General features: G+C 43.7%; 1 protein-coding gene across 14 annotated transcripts in view; it reads right to left on the bottom strand.

The window, feature by feature from the left end:
* The window catches only part of LOC133489162 (receptor-type tyrosine-protein phosphatase F-like), a 212,041-nt gene that overhangs the window by 62,691 nt on the left and 134,337 nt on the right, over positions 1-15,013 (bottom strand). For 8 of the 14 annotated variants that reach the window (XM_061797976.1, XM_061797975.1, XM_061797979.1 and 5 more), the window contains 6 exons: positions 11,715-11,984; positions 10,184-10,765; positions 9,980-10,113; positions 9,232-9,376; positions 5,206-5,511; positions 2,896-3,089 (listed from right to left, as the gene is read on the bottom strand). In XM_061797976.1, the coding sequence (XP_061653960.1) occupies positions 2,896-3,089; positions 5,206-5,511; positions 9,232-9,376; positions 9,980-10,113; positions 10,184-10,765; positions 11,715-11,984 (1,631 nt within the window). The remainder of the gene's footprint in view (positions 1-2,895; positions 3,090-5,205; positions 5,512-9,231; positions 9,377-9,979; positions 10,114-10,183; positions 10,766-11,714; positions 11,985-15,013) is intronic. The other 6 variants (XM_061797981.1, XM_061797984.1, XM_061797988.1 and 3 more) reach the window with 1 other exon arrangement.

Raw genomic sequence — 15,013 nt, 5'->3', positions numbered from 1 at the left:
TTGAGAGAGCGAGACAGGCGTCGTCAGGACTGGCTCAAGTGTGCAATTTGCTAAATGTGTTAATTGTGTGTAGCTGGCACAAACCAGAGCTGTCAGGCACGACTGTCGGGGTCACGACGGGTTTAACCAGGCAGGATCACGCTCAGGCAAGAAGTCGCCATCTTCTTATTTGCAGCCCAAACTAAAAGTGGCCCGACTGAGACTATGTGCTCGCAATTTAATAGGAGTGGATCAAAATATCCATATCACGGAATTGTTCTCTTATGATACACTATCGATATTCAAGCAACAAATATGTGCTTTTAAATAATTTGGGCCTTTTAATATGATGTCAGTATTTTCCTCCATGTACTGTCATCACTGCGTGCGGAAAAAATATATCAATGTGGACTCGAATTCCAAAGAAAACATGTTTGATGATTCACTGCATAATTCCACCTAAAAATGATTAAAAATTTAATGTAAATATCAACATCGTGAGGTCTCGCATTGTTTCTCTGACAGTATGATATCGATACACAAGGGTCAAATATCTATACAAACTAACCAATGAAAATGTGTTTTATTACATATTGTGTAACTAAAAATTCCAAGATTTTTATTGTAACAGAGAATGCAAAAAATATCGATGTGTATCGATACAAACTCGTCAAATGTCAATAGAAATTACCAGTGAAAATTTGTTTGACGATATACTGCGTAACTCAACCAAAACCTTAAAAAGCATTTAATGTAACAGCAATTTCTGCGGAAAAAATATCAATATGGGTTGTGGGGTTGCCTATCTTTTTATCTGACGGTGTGGTAAAATATAGATGAATAAAAACATATTTGTCATGTTCTGCATAAGTCTGCCTAAACATGATGAAACTGTTAGATAAGTAAAGCATAAGCACTAAAATATTTCACTTAACAGAGATGACGGCGAATAAAAATATGGTGTCGATGCACAAGTGCCGAAAATATATGAATGTATAAATGACTAATTCGTTGTTATCGAATATGATATCGCGCAATTCAAGTCGTATCGTGGGTTATTTTGCGACTTACTAACCTTGCTATTTATCCTGCCAGGGCCTTCACACTTGACCCTGAGCTGCCCTGCAATTAATGATGATAATTATACGCCTACATTTGTCTGTACCAACAATTTGCATTCTACCTTTTATAAAAGGATGTCCTATTGGGTAAAAAGATTCTACTTACTCAGTTGACCTTGGCAGTCTGCGATTGGGTGAAGACGGCGGGATATTTACCATTGCTAATGAGGGTTAATAGCCCCCCCCGCCCCCCCTCTCAAGGGCGCGGCAGGATTTATTTGCCAGGGAAGCGGACCGCTACCCCCGCAATGCAGGCTGGCGAGAGCGCGTATGAAAAATTTTATGTTTTTCCAGAGGCGGCAGAGGGCGGCGAGAGAATGCGTGTTCCCGTTAATGTTAGCACTCAGCAGGACAAACAGAGTTGTTTTTTTTATTGGGGCTTGCTATGAATAATGCAGTGCATAGTGTAAATGCTTTCAGAACAGGCGTACATTCCCTTTTTTCCTTCTTAGCCATATTGTACTGAGCAGCCTGGACAGGGAAACACATGTACCAAATGACAAAACCCACCAATTAAGTTCATTTGAGATAGCAGAGAGATTATTTTTATTTATTACATTTAAAAAAATGGGTGGTTGTCGTAACAATCAAAGCAGCCTAGACAGAGAGACACGCGCACCAAATGACCAACAGCAAATCTTGCTAATTAGAGCCAACCGCGAGATGTCAAAAAAAAAAAAAAAAGGGGGACGCCTTCAAGTGTGGCAGCTCACATTCCCGTGCGCATTCCATTCATTCTATATTATTCGCCATACCGTATTGAGCTGTTCTGTGTCTACCATCACATTAAAACAGGTGGTTGCTTTCAAAATCAAAGCCAGCTCACTTTACAGTGTACTGACATAAAGAGCTGTTTTTCATTTTTAAATAATTTTTTTTGCTTTGACAAAATTTGCAAGATGAGCGCTGTATGGTGGCAGTGAACTCAACTCAACTCACAACAAGCAGCAGTTTGGCAGACAGTAAACAATTTTTCAAAGAGGGAGTTTCAAGCTGTTCATTTCTACTAACCCTAAGCCCAGTTGAGGTTTACTGTCAAACTAAACACCACACAAAGAGAATTACACATGCTGTATACCAAACAACCAAATAGCTTTGCTTTAGATAAGTCCGTTTAGCTTAATGCTAACAAACAATGCCAAACGCCATAGCAACAGAAGTAGAAAGACATAACAATACTCGCATAAGCATTATCCTCTGCAAAGAACGATTATTATTATTGCGGCTTACTGAGGAGTTTTGATGGGCTGCAAGTATATCCGTATGTCTGCATCATACTGCCCCCAGGTGGCCAAGTGCGCACGCAAGAAGGAGCAGCACAATGTCCTTCGAACTGAAGTAAAAAATGTGGCAAAAACTCTTTTATTCTTTACATTATATTTAATTATGTTCTTCTTGACATTATATTGAATTGTACCATTACTGTATGTCTTTATCAAGGTACCAGTGTACATTAAATGTGTTAGTTACACTGGTTACATAGATGGCAACACAAGGCAGTGAGTGTGAAAATCCTCAAAGAAAACACATGTGCAGCTATGACTGTGGGGAGACTATCAATGGATGTTTTTTTTTTTTTTTTTTACATTATAAAGATGTGAGAGGCAATTTCAAGTTAAATGTCATATGTGAAGAGAAAATGAAGAGGGAAGTGGACAGAGACAATTTTGTGTGTGTGTGTGTGTGTGTGTGTGTGTAGGGGGGAGGGAACTGAAGCGTGCCCACATCGAGAGTGGAAGCGGCGGGAAATTGAACATGAAAAAAAATGGACATCGCACAGCCGGAGACAAGGTACCTGCTCCTCCGCCAAGACCACGTCCAGGATGTTGGGCTGCCCGCGCGGCTCGCCGTTCTCCACCAGCGTGTAGGCCACCTGGTAGCCTCGGATCTGGCCGTGCTGCTTGCTCTGCAGCGGCGGCTTCCAGGTCACGCGGATGGCGGTGGAGTTGACCGCCTCGGCCTCCAGCTTCCGGGGCGGCGCTCCCGGCACTGGGGAGGGAAAAGAAAGTCGACAAAACGCTGAGTTTGTGATTTTTGCTGTGCTTTGATGAGAGAAACAACTGATTTAAAAAAAAAAGAAAAAAGAAAGAAGCAGCGGCGTTGGCGGCGGATCAACAGAAACTTTTGGACTTGCGAGAATGTGGGCCAGCATGTGGGTGCAGTGATGGCGTGAAAATAAGCTGAACTTCAAAAAACATTCATTACAGGCTGATTTCTCTAAGGAGCAGCACACAAACGAAGAAGAAGAGGGAGCAAGGGAGCACGGTGCTCCACTTTATAACCTGGATGGTGTATCAACAGTGAAAGAGGGAAGTGACACAGAAGTCCCGAGGTGATGAGACATAACCTGCAATACATTTTAAAAAGCTGAAACAAGAACAAAAAGGGAAAATACCAACATGGCACCCCTCGCGGCTACAGGAGCGCCTCATTAGCTTGTTATTGATCAACAAAGACAAAAGACACAAAGAAGAAGAAGAAGAAGCGGGAAAGGACACGTCTTGCATCTTATTTGCGTCAACCCGTGCCACTTTGTTACTGTACTTACCTGCAAGTAGATTTTTCAGGTATCCTTACTTAATTATTTATCTTATGTTTTCCTTCCTACATTTGTTAACCATTATCTGTACTTTCTACAAGGGGTTGAAGGACTAAAGATTTTTTCCAGTCGACTATGATGTAATGGGAGTCCAGTCGATTAATCCATGACGTCATTGATATTTTTTCAGCACTATAGAGTCGCCCCAAACCTTTTTTGCACCATGGACAGGCACAGAAACAAATTTAAAAAAAACATGAAAACTATAACTTACCACTTTGCTAATTGTAGTTGTAATTAGTGGCAGTACTGCGCATGTTTCTCTGCATGTTCCATAGCATAGCATAGCATAGCATAATACGCGCCATAATAGCCAGGCCCCCAAAATATTTTGCATTTCTTGTTCTATTTCACTTGTGCTTTTAATGTATTTGAGCTAATCGCGATTCAACTTCGATGATGAATTAAGATTTTGTTAGTAGACAGTTGCCGTCTGTGATTTATTGGACACATTTTGGTCACGCATATAAAGTTTTAAATACTGCTGATATTAATCTTTAATCTTAATTCATCTGCATTAATCTTTTAAAACTAGCAGCAATCGGAATAGCTGAAGCTAGTGAGGCTAACCACCATGCTGGTCTGCAACCCGCCTATTTTTGAACTCGGACCCACGCAGATGTAGGAAGACTGTCGCCTTAATGGTCAGACATTTCACTGCCGTATAGACTTTCGTAGTCCGGCGACGGCAGCAGACGGGCGAGTTGAAAGTCCTCCGCAAATTAGCCGATTGGAAGACGATATGAAAAATACACGTGATTAACGATTAGTCGACTTCAAGCGTCACACGTCGATGCGGAGTAGTAGTCTCGACTCATCGACGAGCCGATTCAACCCCTACTTTCTACATCTGACTCACTTGCATGCTTGTTACTTTTTGTAACATCGACGGATGATGACACAATGCAAAAAAGACGTAAACAGAGAGCGGTACAGTCAACTGCAGTTGAAGATCTTGTTTGATTGAGATCTTGCAGTCTCGTATAAGGCGGAAAAAACAGGGACAGTGGCAAAATGGAAGAAAGTGAACAAGGGAGCATTAACAACAAGGGCAACAGATTCAGAGAAGTAAGATATACATCCATGGACTTATTAAGGAGAATTGTTTGATTGTTGTCGCATTCAAGAATGATTGGTAAAAAAACAACAACCGCCTTATGGCATAAAAAAATTCTCCGTGTAATCTGAAAAACACATACAGGTAAGGTGCATTCTTTCAGTTGTTTTAATTTGCTATTTTTTTGTTACTCAGTTTACTATGTTAGAAAAAGTTAACTTTAAAATTATTTTTTTTTTTTTACATTATGTCATTATCAAAACATATTGTATATAATTCAGAGTGCAAATTCTTTTGAACTTTTGTACTTATATACATTTCACAGTCTGTATTTTTTTTATTTGAGTTTAAGGAGTTGAATCAGTACTTTTACCTTTTCTACACTTCTTATTTTTACTTCTACTTAAGTACAGAGTGTACGTACTTCAGTACTACTGGCATCAACCTACCATCCGGCTGGGTTTTCATCTTCACCGGGGCGCTCTCGGGGCCCGGGCCCGCCTCGGTGTGAGCACGCACCCACACTTGATACTCGGTCCAGCGCTCCAGGTCCTGGATGACGTAGACAGAGGCGGCGGCACCGATGCCGCTCACCTCGTGGCGCTCCGTGTCCTCGCCGCTCAGCGCCTGGTAGCTGACCGTGTAGCTGACGATGATGCCGTGGCGGCGGCCGGCCGGCGGCGCCGCCCAACTCACCTTGAGGCTGGTGGAGCTGAGGCTGAACAGTTGCACATCCTGGGGGGGGGCCGAGGGGGCTGCGAGGAGGGGAGTGAAGGATGGGGAGGGGGGGGGGGGCACAACCACAAGAGAGGGGTTGGGAGTGGGGTGGGGGTGAATCAAGCACATGTAAAATAAAAACTGAAAGACAAGCAAACTGAAGGCAAAAAAAAGAAGCTTTTGTTATCTTTTGAGTTGGAAATGGACAAAAGTATTGGGACAAGTGGCAAGGTCAGCTCGTTGAAGCTGTAGCCCCTTTTACACCAAATGTAAACATCAACATCATTTTACTGACGTTTGTCACTGCTCTGTATCAACACAACATGGAGAGTGTAACGTCAAAGCTGGCAATTTTTCTTCCAAGTCGGAACAGGAATAAATAAATCAGCAAATGTGATAATTTGACGGCAATTTCTGCTACTCTCTAGAAACGGCACTGATGCAATTATTTGCATTCTGAGCTATTAACCGAGCCGTCATAAACCCGGAATGGGGGTACAAAGCTGACCCAGTATCGGAGTCGTAACGGAAGCGGGAGGCTACCATTTTATAAGGATGTTCCGCAATACTGGGTCAGGGGGCGGAAAAATGGTTACATTCCAATGGTGGGTAAACAATTGGGCAATTACTCTTTATAATAACCAGTTGAGCCCCCTTTTTTGTGGATATGTATGAATAGTACCAAAATTGACTGAGTAGTTTTCCATCTTCTGAGGTTGTATCAAGAGTAGTAATACATTTTGAAAAGGGGTACCAAGCCCTGGCAAACTCTGCCTTCAGAGGACTAGTAAGCGTTACTGTCCCAGATCCTGGTGCCGCTGCATCTAATAATCTAAATGCTCAAAGCCGCAACGTCTGTGTGAAAGGCCACTGGCGAATACAGTCAATGACTTTACACAAGATGTAATTTTACACAAGATACTATTGGACTTTTGTGCAGTGGTAACAGTAAAAGGGCTTTCACCAAATTGTTGCTTTTCAGTTGGTCCAAAATGTCAAGCAACTGACTAACGGGCTGTGTCCCAATACGTTTGTCCATCACAAGTGCATTGTGTGCCTGGCAATTAAAGAAATATGAATACAAAAAGCTTCCACAGACACCAAGATGCCACCCCTGGATTGAGAGTTTTGCTGCACGGGTGTGTTTGAGTGCGTGTGTTGTGGCACTTCATTTACACGCAGGACCGTGAAAAAAACGGCAACGGGGGGAGCAGAATATAAAATATCCCGGAGAATTTTACGGGTCAGTGTTTCCATAAAGATGTCATTTGCTCTGAACTGCGATCCCTCTCCCGCTGCTCCCTCGGCGAAGCGAGCAAACAACCGAGCGAGGGTGCGAACGAGCGTCAAGTGATGTTTGCACATTGTTGCCCGAGAAGCAGCGTAGTGGCGGCGGGGATTTTATCTACATGCGGAAAGCCGCTAACGTGTCAGTGCGGAGCTGCTGCTCGACGGCGAGAAAACTCCCAAGTCCAGAGGTATGCATTGTAACACCAATGCATGCATCGATCTTCATTACAACACCTATTCAACACCGCAAAGGGGAAATAAGATGGGATATAAAATGAGCATGCCCGTGAAGTGTCCGTCTTAAGATGCAGCGCAATGAACAGTGAGCTCCAATGGGAAGCTGACAACACTAATTAACTCTGAGGGACATATCGTGCCTGTCACCGATTTTTTGGGGGGAGCTATTTTGGCTGCGTTGAATGAATACTTCTCAAATTGGCCCAAGGATATTCCTTTAAAGAGTAATTTTGAATCTTTTTCTTGTTTCTTAAATTAGCCTAAAATAGTAACGCAACACAAACAAACATTTGTTCCTGGTGATAAAAATATGTGCCGACTACTAAATGCTTATTTCTAATGCTGTATAATGACAATTTGGACTTTTGTTTGTGTATTCAAAGCATGTACCAATATTTTACACCTGAGTGGGCATCGTTATTGATGTCGCTTTTAATTTGTAAACGTCTCCACCAGAAGGTGCTACTTTTCCCCCATTTAAAGCATGCAGTAACAATTTACATCTGTTTTCTGCAAGGGGGGCTCCCCGCTGAACTTGTACGTTTGTGTCGCTACTGAAGTTGGTGTGGATGTAAGATTTTAATTTCTAATATTTACATTTATCCACCAGATGCACTACTTCCCCCATTTCAAAGCATGCAGCAACATTTCACGCCTTTTACCATTTTCCACCAGGGTGCCTTGCGCCTAAACTACTAAGTGAGTCGCTTTTGATGTCTTATAATGGTGTGTATGCAAGCTTGTCTCAATATATATTTGTTAGAAAATATTTCTTTGCACAAATTGCACCTATAAATGTATTCTATTCTGTTTATTATAACATCAGATAAACTGCGCTCTAGTGTGAGGATAAGAAATGTCACCATGTTCCTGTCTCGTTCTCTCCCTTTGATACTGTGGTATCACTTTGCTGAGGCGAAGCATGATGTCTGGGTTTGGAGGGGGGGGGGGGGGGGGGGCGCCAGTTGCGTCAAGGCAGAAGATAACTGCCGGTTGCAGAAGATAACTGCAGGTTTGTGTTTGTATAAATGACTTCGCTTGAGCAGGAATAGTTAGGCCCTTCTTAGCAGTCCCCAATCTGGTTGTATTCGAACTGTGTCCTTGCAAAAGCTTTTTTTATTTGTGATTGTCCTTTCTCTTGTTTATTAAGAGTTCAGGTTTTCCCATGACAATATATCAAACCTGAAAGTCCACATCCACACTGTGTATTATAATCTAATTTAAGCAAAATTGGCATTTGATATGTATATGTGTACATTTTTTGGGGGGGGGGCCTTGGAGCTATGCTAGAAATTCAGTGTTGCTGCCAGTCATTGACCCAAATAAAAATAAGCAAATACTTCTTGAAGCTATTGATGTTTCATGAAAATAAGTTTTGTTTTTCATGTTTGGCTATTCATTTGTGTACCAAATGTGGCTACCTTTCCCCATTTCAAAGAATGCAGCCTCACAAGGGTGCCTAATAGCGAAAGTGTGTTGGTTTGTTGATGTCAACATATTGGCCCTCAGATGATTAAAATAACCAAAAACGTAATTATTGGACTTTTTTTAATAAATATTTTTCCAGCAGGTTTTGGGAAGGTGAATATTTAAGAACCTCTCATGGGTTAAAGTCAAATTAGCGGAGCAGAACTTCTGTTTAATATTTAGGCGTTCAAATCTATCCCCTATTATTCTCTTGACAAAAGTCGAATCAGGAAACACGGGAAATACACGCGCCTCGAGGGCAAAAAAAAGTGAGTGTGCGATAAAGACGAGGCGTGAAACCGAGATCAAATTTAAGATAGATAGTAGCTCTCTCTCTTCCAAATGTAAAAGGCCCTATACATTTTGCAGGGGTTTCTTTTGAGAGCTTGACGACGAGTCAGCCCATTGCATCGAAAAACATAAAGGGATTCATGCAGTACATGCTTGGTGGGAGTCTTGCAAAGTGGATCTAATGACATGTGGAGGGGGCACACAAAACCTACCTTGAAAGCTGAACAACAGAGCCTGGCCCTCAAGTGGGTGGACAGTTGTTGGTGTTGTTGACAAGGACGGTGCCGCACAGGCAACATTCGATGCTGTGCTCAAATTGACTTTGACACTGGGGTAAAACCATGCTGTCTGCCACTTTAGTACCTCAACTTTGCGTGTTAAAAGCGATGACCTTGGCCGGCTGGCGGACGACTTCTATTCGGTTAGCGGTGGGAGCAAGGAGATCAAATAAAACAAAAAGATGATTGACTTACTGGACTGGGCAGTGCGAGCCTCGATAGGCTGGGTGTAGACGCCTAAGCCCATTTCGGAGCGGGCAGCTAGGGAGAAGCGGTAGACCGTGTCGGGCTTGAGGACGTCCACGGCGTAGGAGCCGGCCGGGTCGAAGGTCACGTGTATCTGCAAAGTTCAACATTTTGAAAGTCACAGTGGGAAATTCAAGGTCACATTTTCCCATAATCTCTCACCTGGGCCAAACCTTTTTTTTTTTACATTCTTAAACGGGACATATTGTGGAAAATGTACTTTTTAATAGCTTCTATACAAATATTTGTATTTATTGTATTTTATTTAAGTGTAAAATTATACAACCACGTAATTCTTAAGTTATCTGCCTATATATCTAACCTACAAAATCACCGTCCCCACACAGAGTTTCTCCGCCTGACAAGATCGACTAGGGTGGGTGAAGATACAGAGCCCCTTTAAAGCAACAGCGGCGTTTGAAGTACTATATAGCACTTGATAGCTTGCTGAACTTTCCGAGGCAGTGGAGGTGTTAAAATACTAAATACTATAATAAAGTTAGCTATAATTATTGATCTTTTTAAGAAAGCAAGTCACAAACGTATTATTAAAAAAAAATATGCATGTCGCACAAAACTTTCAGTGCAGTTCAGACGCGTTTATAGGCAAATCCCGGATTTGCACAATCTTAGTGAAAATGTTCAACCTTAGCAGGAAAAGTAATGCAGGCCAGTAGGTAGATCTTCTGTTTCTAACCTTGTTTTCTGTGCCGGCCTCCCAGTACTGCAGCTCGTACTTGATGATGGGGTCCTGGAGGGGCCACAACCATGACAGCAAAATGCGGGTGTCCAACTCAGTTTCAGCCTCGAAGCCCGACGGCTGGGACGGGACTGAGAGAAAAGCGAAATGAAGACCGGGACATGACCAAAGACTGACCGACAGGGGAGTTTGCACACTCACCTCCCTGTTGGGTTTTGACCTGAAGGACCTCGGAGGGTGGGCCGTCCCCCACGGAGGTGAAGCCCAGCACCCTGAGGCTGTAGGTGATGTCGGGCGTCAGTCCGGAGATGGTGGTCAGACTGCTGTCGTCTGTGTTGTGCTTGTGCCAGGCGCTGAGCGGCGCCGCGTGGTCCGAGCTGTAGTAGATGCGGAAGCCCCGGATGTGTCCATTTGGCTCCTCTGGCGGGTCCCACTGGACCAGCATGGTGGTGGCGCTCAGCATGCGCGCTTGGACACGCAGCGGGGGTGACGAGGGGGCCTGCTCACCCGTGCGCGTCGCCACTGGCTCGCTCGGCGCCCCGCGGCCGATATTGTTGACGGCCATGACGCGGAACTCGTACTCGGAGTAGGGGCTGAGGCCGCCGATGCTGTAGCGGGTGGTGGCGACACCCTCCACTTCCTGGAAGCCGTTGTCCGACGCCTTGGCCCGGTACTGGATCATGTAGTAGGACACGGGTTCCGGGTTTCCAGAGTCCCATGTCAGCGTCACGCTGGTGGCTGTTCTCTCAGTCACCATGAGAGCAATGGGGGGCTTTGGCAGAGCTAAAAAAGATTAGCATTGGCTGCTTTAATTCTTGATCCTTGGCAAAAGCATGCCACAGACATGCTATTGGCTCATTTCGGAGCTGAAGGACATGACGTTTGTAGTTGATCTGAAAAAGCGCGTTTCATAAGCTCGTCCTTGACGTGACTCAGGAAGGCATTATCCCCGAAACAAAACAAAACCAGCCAAAAGAAGACAAATTGCATTCTGAGTTCCATTAAATTGTGTCTCATTTTGAAAAGAAAGAATACAGACCTTCAGCATGAGTTTCTTGACTCCCAGTGCTGCTTTTCCACTGCACAGCCTAGGGTGGTTGGTTTGCCACTTAAAAATACTATAAAGCCATCACGCATTGAGCGCATTATTTGTAACAAGACACTCCAAGAATCAAAAACAATGGAGGATAATGAGGATCTGTTGGTTAGGAGATGAAGTGTATCCAATAGGAAACTGGAGGCAGCAAGAAACAGGGCGCTGCAGCAAAGTGGAGACTGTCGATTTACCACAGCAACAGGGTAAGTTACTAATAACATGCGTATTGTTTATTTTGGTTCTCGCTGAACTATTTCAATGACTATGACTCTGCCAGACCAGTTAGCATCCAGCAACAACGGAAGATAATGAGGGTCTGTTAGTTAAGGACATGAACCGTATCGCACCAAGAAAATAGCGAAGTGGAGACTGTGGAATTTAAAACTGCGGCAACAGGACTACGTTAGCATGTGTGTTTATTTTTGCCGTTCCTCGCCGTGTACTCTTAAATTTTTAATTACGACCAATCTGCTCGACCAGTAGCTGGGTGAGCTCAGAAGCCCACCTGACCAGTTCCTAAAAATGCTGCTTCATACTATCTCGGTGAGCCTTCGGAAAATCTCCAACAGCGAATACACCCATGACAAGCTGTGTCGGGGTAACTTTAAAAAAAACAAACATTCATCAGACTCTCACCTTTAACCGTGACCTGCGCCGTGGCTTCAATCATCCCCAGCGAGGACATGGCCACGCAGGTGTAGTTGCCCGACTCGCGGATGTTGGTGACCTCCAGCACGTTGCGTCCCATGGGCATCTCCTCCTCGCGGGTTAGCTCCTTCAGGCCCATCATCCACTTGACGTAGGGCATGGGCGAGCCCACCGCCACGCACGTCAAGTTGACGCTGCCTCCCGGCATCACCTCCTGGTTGGTGGGCGGGATGGAGAACCTGGGCGGGACTCTGCGTACTAATGAGAGAGGGCGGGACAAGGATTGGAGTTAGCGTTTGATAAATACAATGTTGCTCTGACCTCATGGAGCTGCGTCATTCGTTTCTTGTTGTATGGAAAGTCATTAAACTCCATCGATTAATTGATTGAGCTTTTTATCAGACCATGCAGTCCAAAAAAAGCGAAAAAGGAAAAATCTACAACATAAACATAATGAAACACTGTACTGTCGGTCAAAAAAAGGAGTATGAAACAGTCAAAACTAGCAAACATACAACATGAAAAGTCAAATTCCTCGCAATTTCACATCACCTATACTGGCCAAATTTGGTAGCAATTGGACTTTTCGTTGAAGAACACGCTGCTTTGAACCAAAATGTCAGACTTCATGTCTTTTGGGCATGGATTATTTTGTAGGATGACTCACGATAGAGTTGCCGACCAAATTTCATGTTGCTCGGTAAAACTGGCCTTCAGGTGCTGAATTGGAGATAATGTCGCAATCTCATGTCACACATCTGCTTAGTGTACGTGGTTGAAATTTGGTAGCAATTGGACAAAATCTCTATGGCAAGTCAACAAGCTTTCCTGCCAGGCTCCACCCACGCGCATTGGCGGTAAATGAACAAGATCCAATCTGTCTGAGACGCTACCGAGACAATTTGGTTGGGTTTTGGGGTTAGTCCCACTAAAGGGAATGAAATAAAAAAGGAATTTTACAAGGGACTCAAACAAACTGTGGCGAAAGTTGCATCATTGAGGGACACTGCAGTGAGGGCATTGTTTAATTTCTCCTCCCGCTCGCCTTCTCTGCCTCTCCGCTCACTTTGGCTCGCTCGCTCGCTCTTTGTGCACTGGTGATATGCAGATCGGCTGACATTAAAAAGGGGTTCCCATGGAGACGAGAAGGGCTGCTGACGTCGCCGGGGGACAAGGCAAACACTGATGCGGAGGCTCCAATGTGCCACCCTGAGAAGCCAGGCCCAGAATAAACAGACAGACATAATTTACATATGACTTGTTTCCTCCGTTTGAAAAAAGACAAACAAGAGACGCCTGCCATTTTTAACACTCCCAGTAACTTCTTGATAAACATCGGACACAGTAGCGAAAAGCAAAACTTTTGAATCGATAACATAATGAAGCACGGTATGAACTGAATGCTGGGGAGGAGGAGCTGTGACTTCTTTTGATTATGGAGACAAAGGAAGCCAAGCCAAACATTTAGCTCCCCAGTGGGATGCCATTATAGCTATCCCAATACTACGAGGTGGAATGTATTCAAAACACGACGGCATTAAGCCGATTTTACACTGCTGAGCTCCCCCGCAATACTGTAGCATCTGTTTTTCTCTGGGAAAAAAAGCCCTTGACAGTAATTGCGTCTCTCTTTTTTGTACAAGTCCCCATCAAAATACCATTTTCAAATTCGAGTCCTCCTTCACCTTTCCTTTTCCCAACCTTTCACCCACCCCTCCCACCGGCTCTAATTCCAACTGGAATGTCGTTGCCCAGCGTGCTGGTTATTCCTTTCATTATCAGGTGGAATTGAATCATACAAAAGCAACTTTTGAGATTCAAGTCGGTGAAAGGCAACTTGTCCTGACCATTAATAGACTTACGTGTGGCAGACTTTTGACATCTAAAACGTAGCTTTCAATGGAGTTTTCTCATTTTTTGAAACATGGTCTTGAATGAATTTATTTTCAAGCAGTGGCCCACATTTATTGGGAGTATATTGTATTATGTGCCCACGGGCCTAACCTCCAACAATAATCCTGAAACTCAACGCCAACTAAAGCCCTTTACTCATAAGGCCGAGCTCTAAACCCAACCGATACCTACATAACCCTTTCCTATTGGGCCAGGCCACACCCTAAACAATAACAATAACCCCGACACTAAGTTAACCCTTAACCTACAACCCCAATTCCAATGAAGTTGGGATGTTGTGTTAAACATAAATAAAAACAGAATTCAATGATTTGCAAATCATGTTCAATCTATATTTAATTGAATACACCCACAAAGACAAGATATTTAATGTTCAAACTGATCAACTTTATTGTTTTTAGCAAATAATCATTAACTTAGAATTTTATGGCTGCAACACGTTCCAAAAAAGCTGGGACAGGGTCATGTTTACCACTGTGTTATATCACCTTTTCTTTTAACAACATTCAATACACGTTTGGGAACTGAGGACACTAATTGTTGAAGCTTTGTAGGTGGAATTCTTTTCCATTCTTGCTTGATGTACAGCTTCAGCTGTTCAACAGTCCGGGGTCTCCGTTGTGGTATTTTACGCTTCATAATGTGCCACACATTTTCAATGGGAGACAGGTCTGGACTGCAGGCAGGCCAGTCTAGTACCTGCACTCTTTTAGTACGAAGCCACGCTGTTGTAACACGTGCAGAATGTGGTTTGGCATTGTCTTGCTGAAACAAGCAGGAGCATACATGAAAAAGACGTTGCTTGGATAGCAGCATATGTTTCTCCAAAACCTGTATGTACCTTTCAGCATTAATGGTGCCTTCCCAGATGTGTAAGTTACCCATGCCATTGGCACTAACACAGCCCCATACCATCACAGATGCTGGCTTTTGAACTTTGCGTCCATAACAGTCCGGATGGTTCTTTTCCTCTTTGGCCCAGAGGACATGACGTCCACATTATTCAAAAACAATTTGAAATGTGGACTCGTCGGACCACAGAACACTTTTCCACTTTGCATCAGTCCATCTTAGATGAGCTCGGGCCCAGAGAAGCCGGCGGCGTTTCTGGGTGTTGTTGATAAATGGCTTTTGCTTTGCATAGTAGAGTTTTAAGTTGCATTTATGGAAGTAGCGCTGAATTGTATTTACTTCCATTGGTTTTCTAAAGTGTTCCTGAGCCCATGTGGTGATATCGTTTACACATTGATGTCGGTTTTTTGATGCAGTGCCGCCTGAAGGATGGAAGGTCACGAGCGTTCAATGTTGGTTTTCGGCCTTGCCGCTTACATGCAGTGATTTCTCCAGATTCTCTAAACCTTTTGATGATATTA

Source organism: Phyllopteryx taeniolatus, chromosome 14 (assembly GCF_024500385.1).
Source record: "Phyllopteryx taeniolatus isolate TA_2022b chromosome 14, UOR_Ptae_1.2, whole genome shotgun sequence".
In the NCBI taxonomy this organism is placed as follows: domain Eukaryota; kingdom Metazoa; phylum Chordata; class Actinopteri; order Syngnathiformes; family Syngnathidae; genus Phyllopteryx; species Phyllopteryx taeniolatus.
The sequence above is the reverse complement of the archived record's forward strand: the minus strand, read 5'-3'. Positions and strand labels throughout refer to the sequence as shown.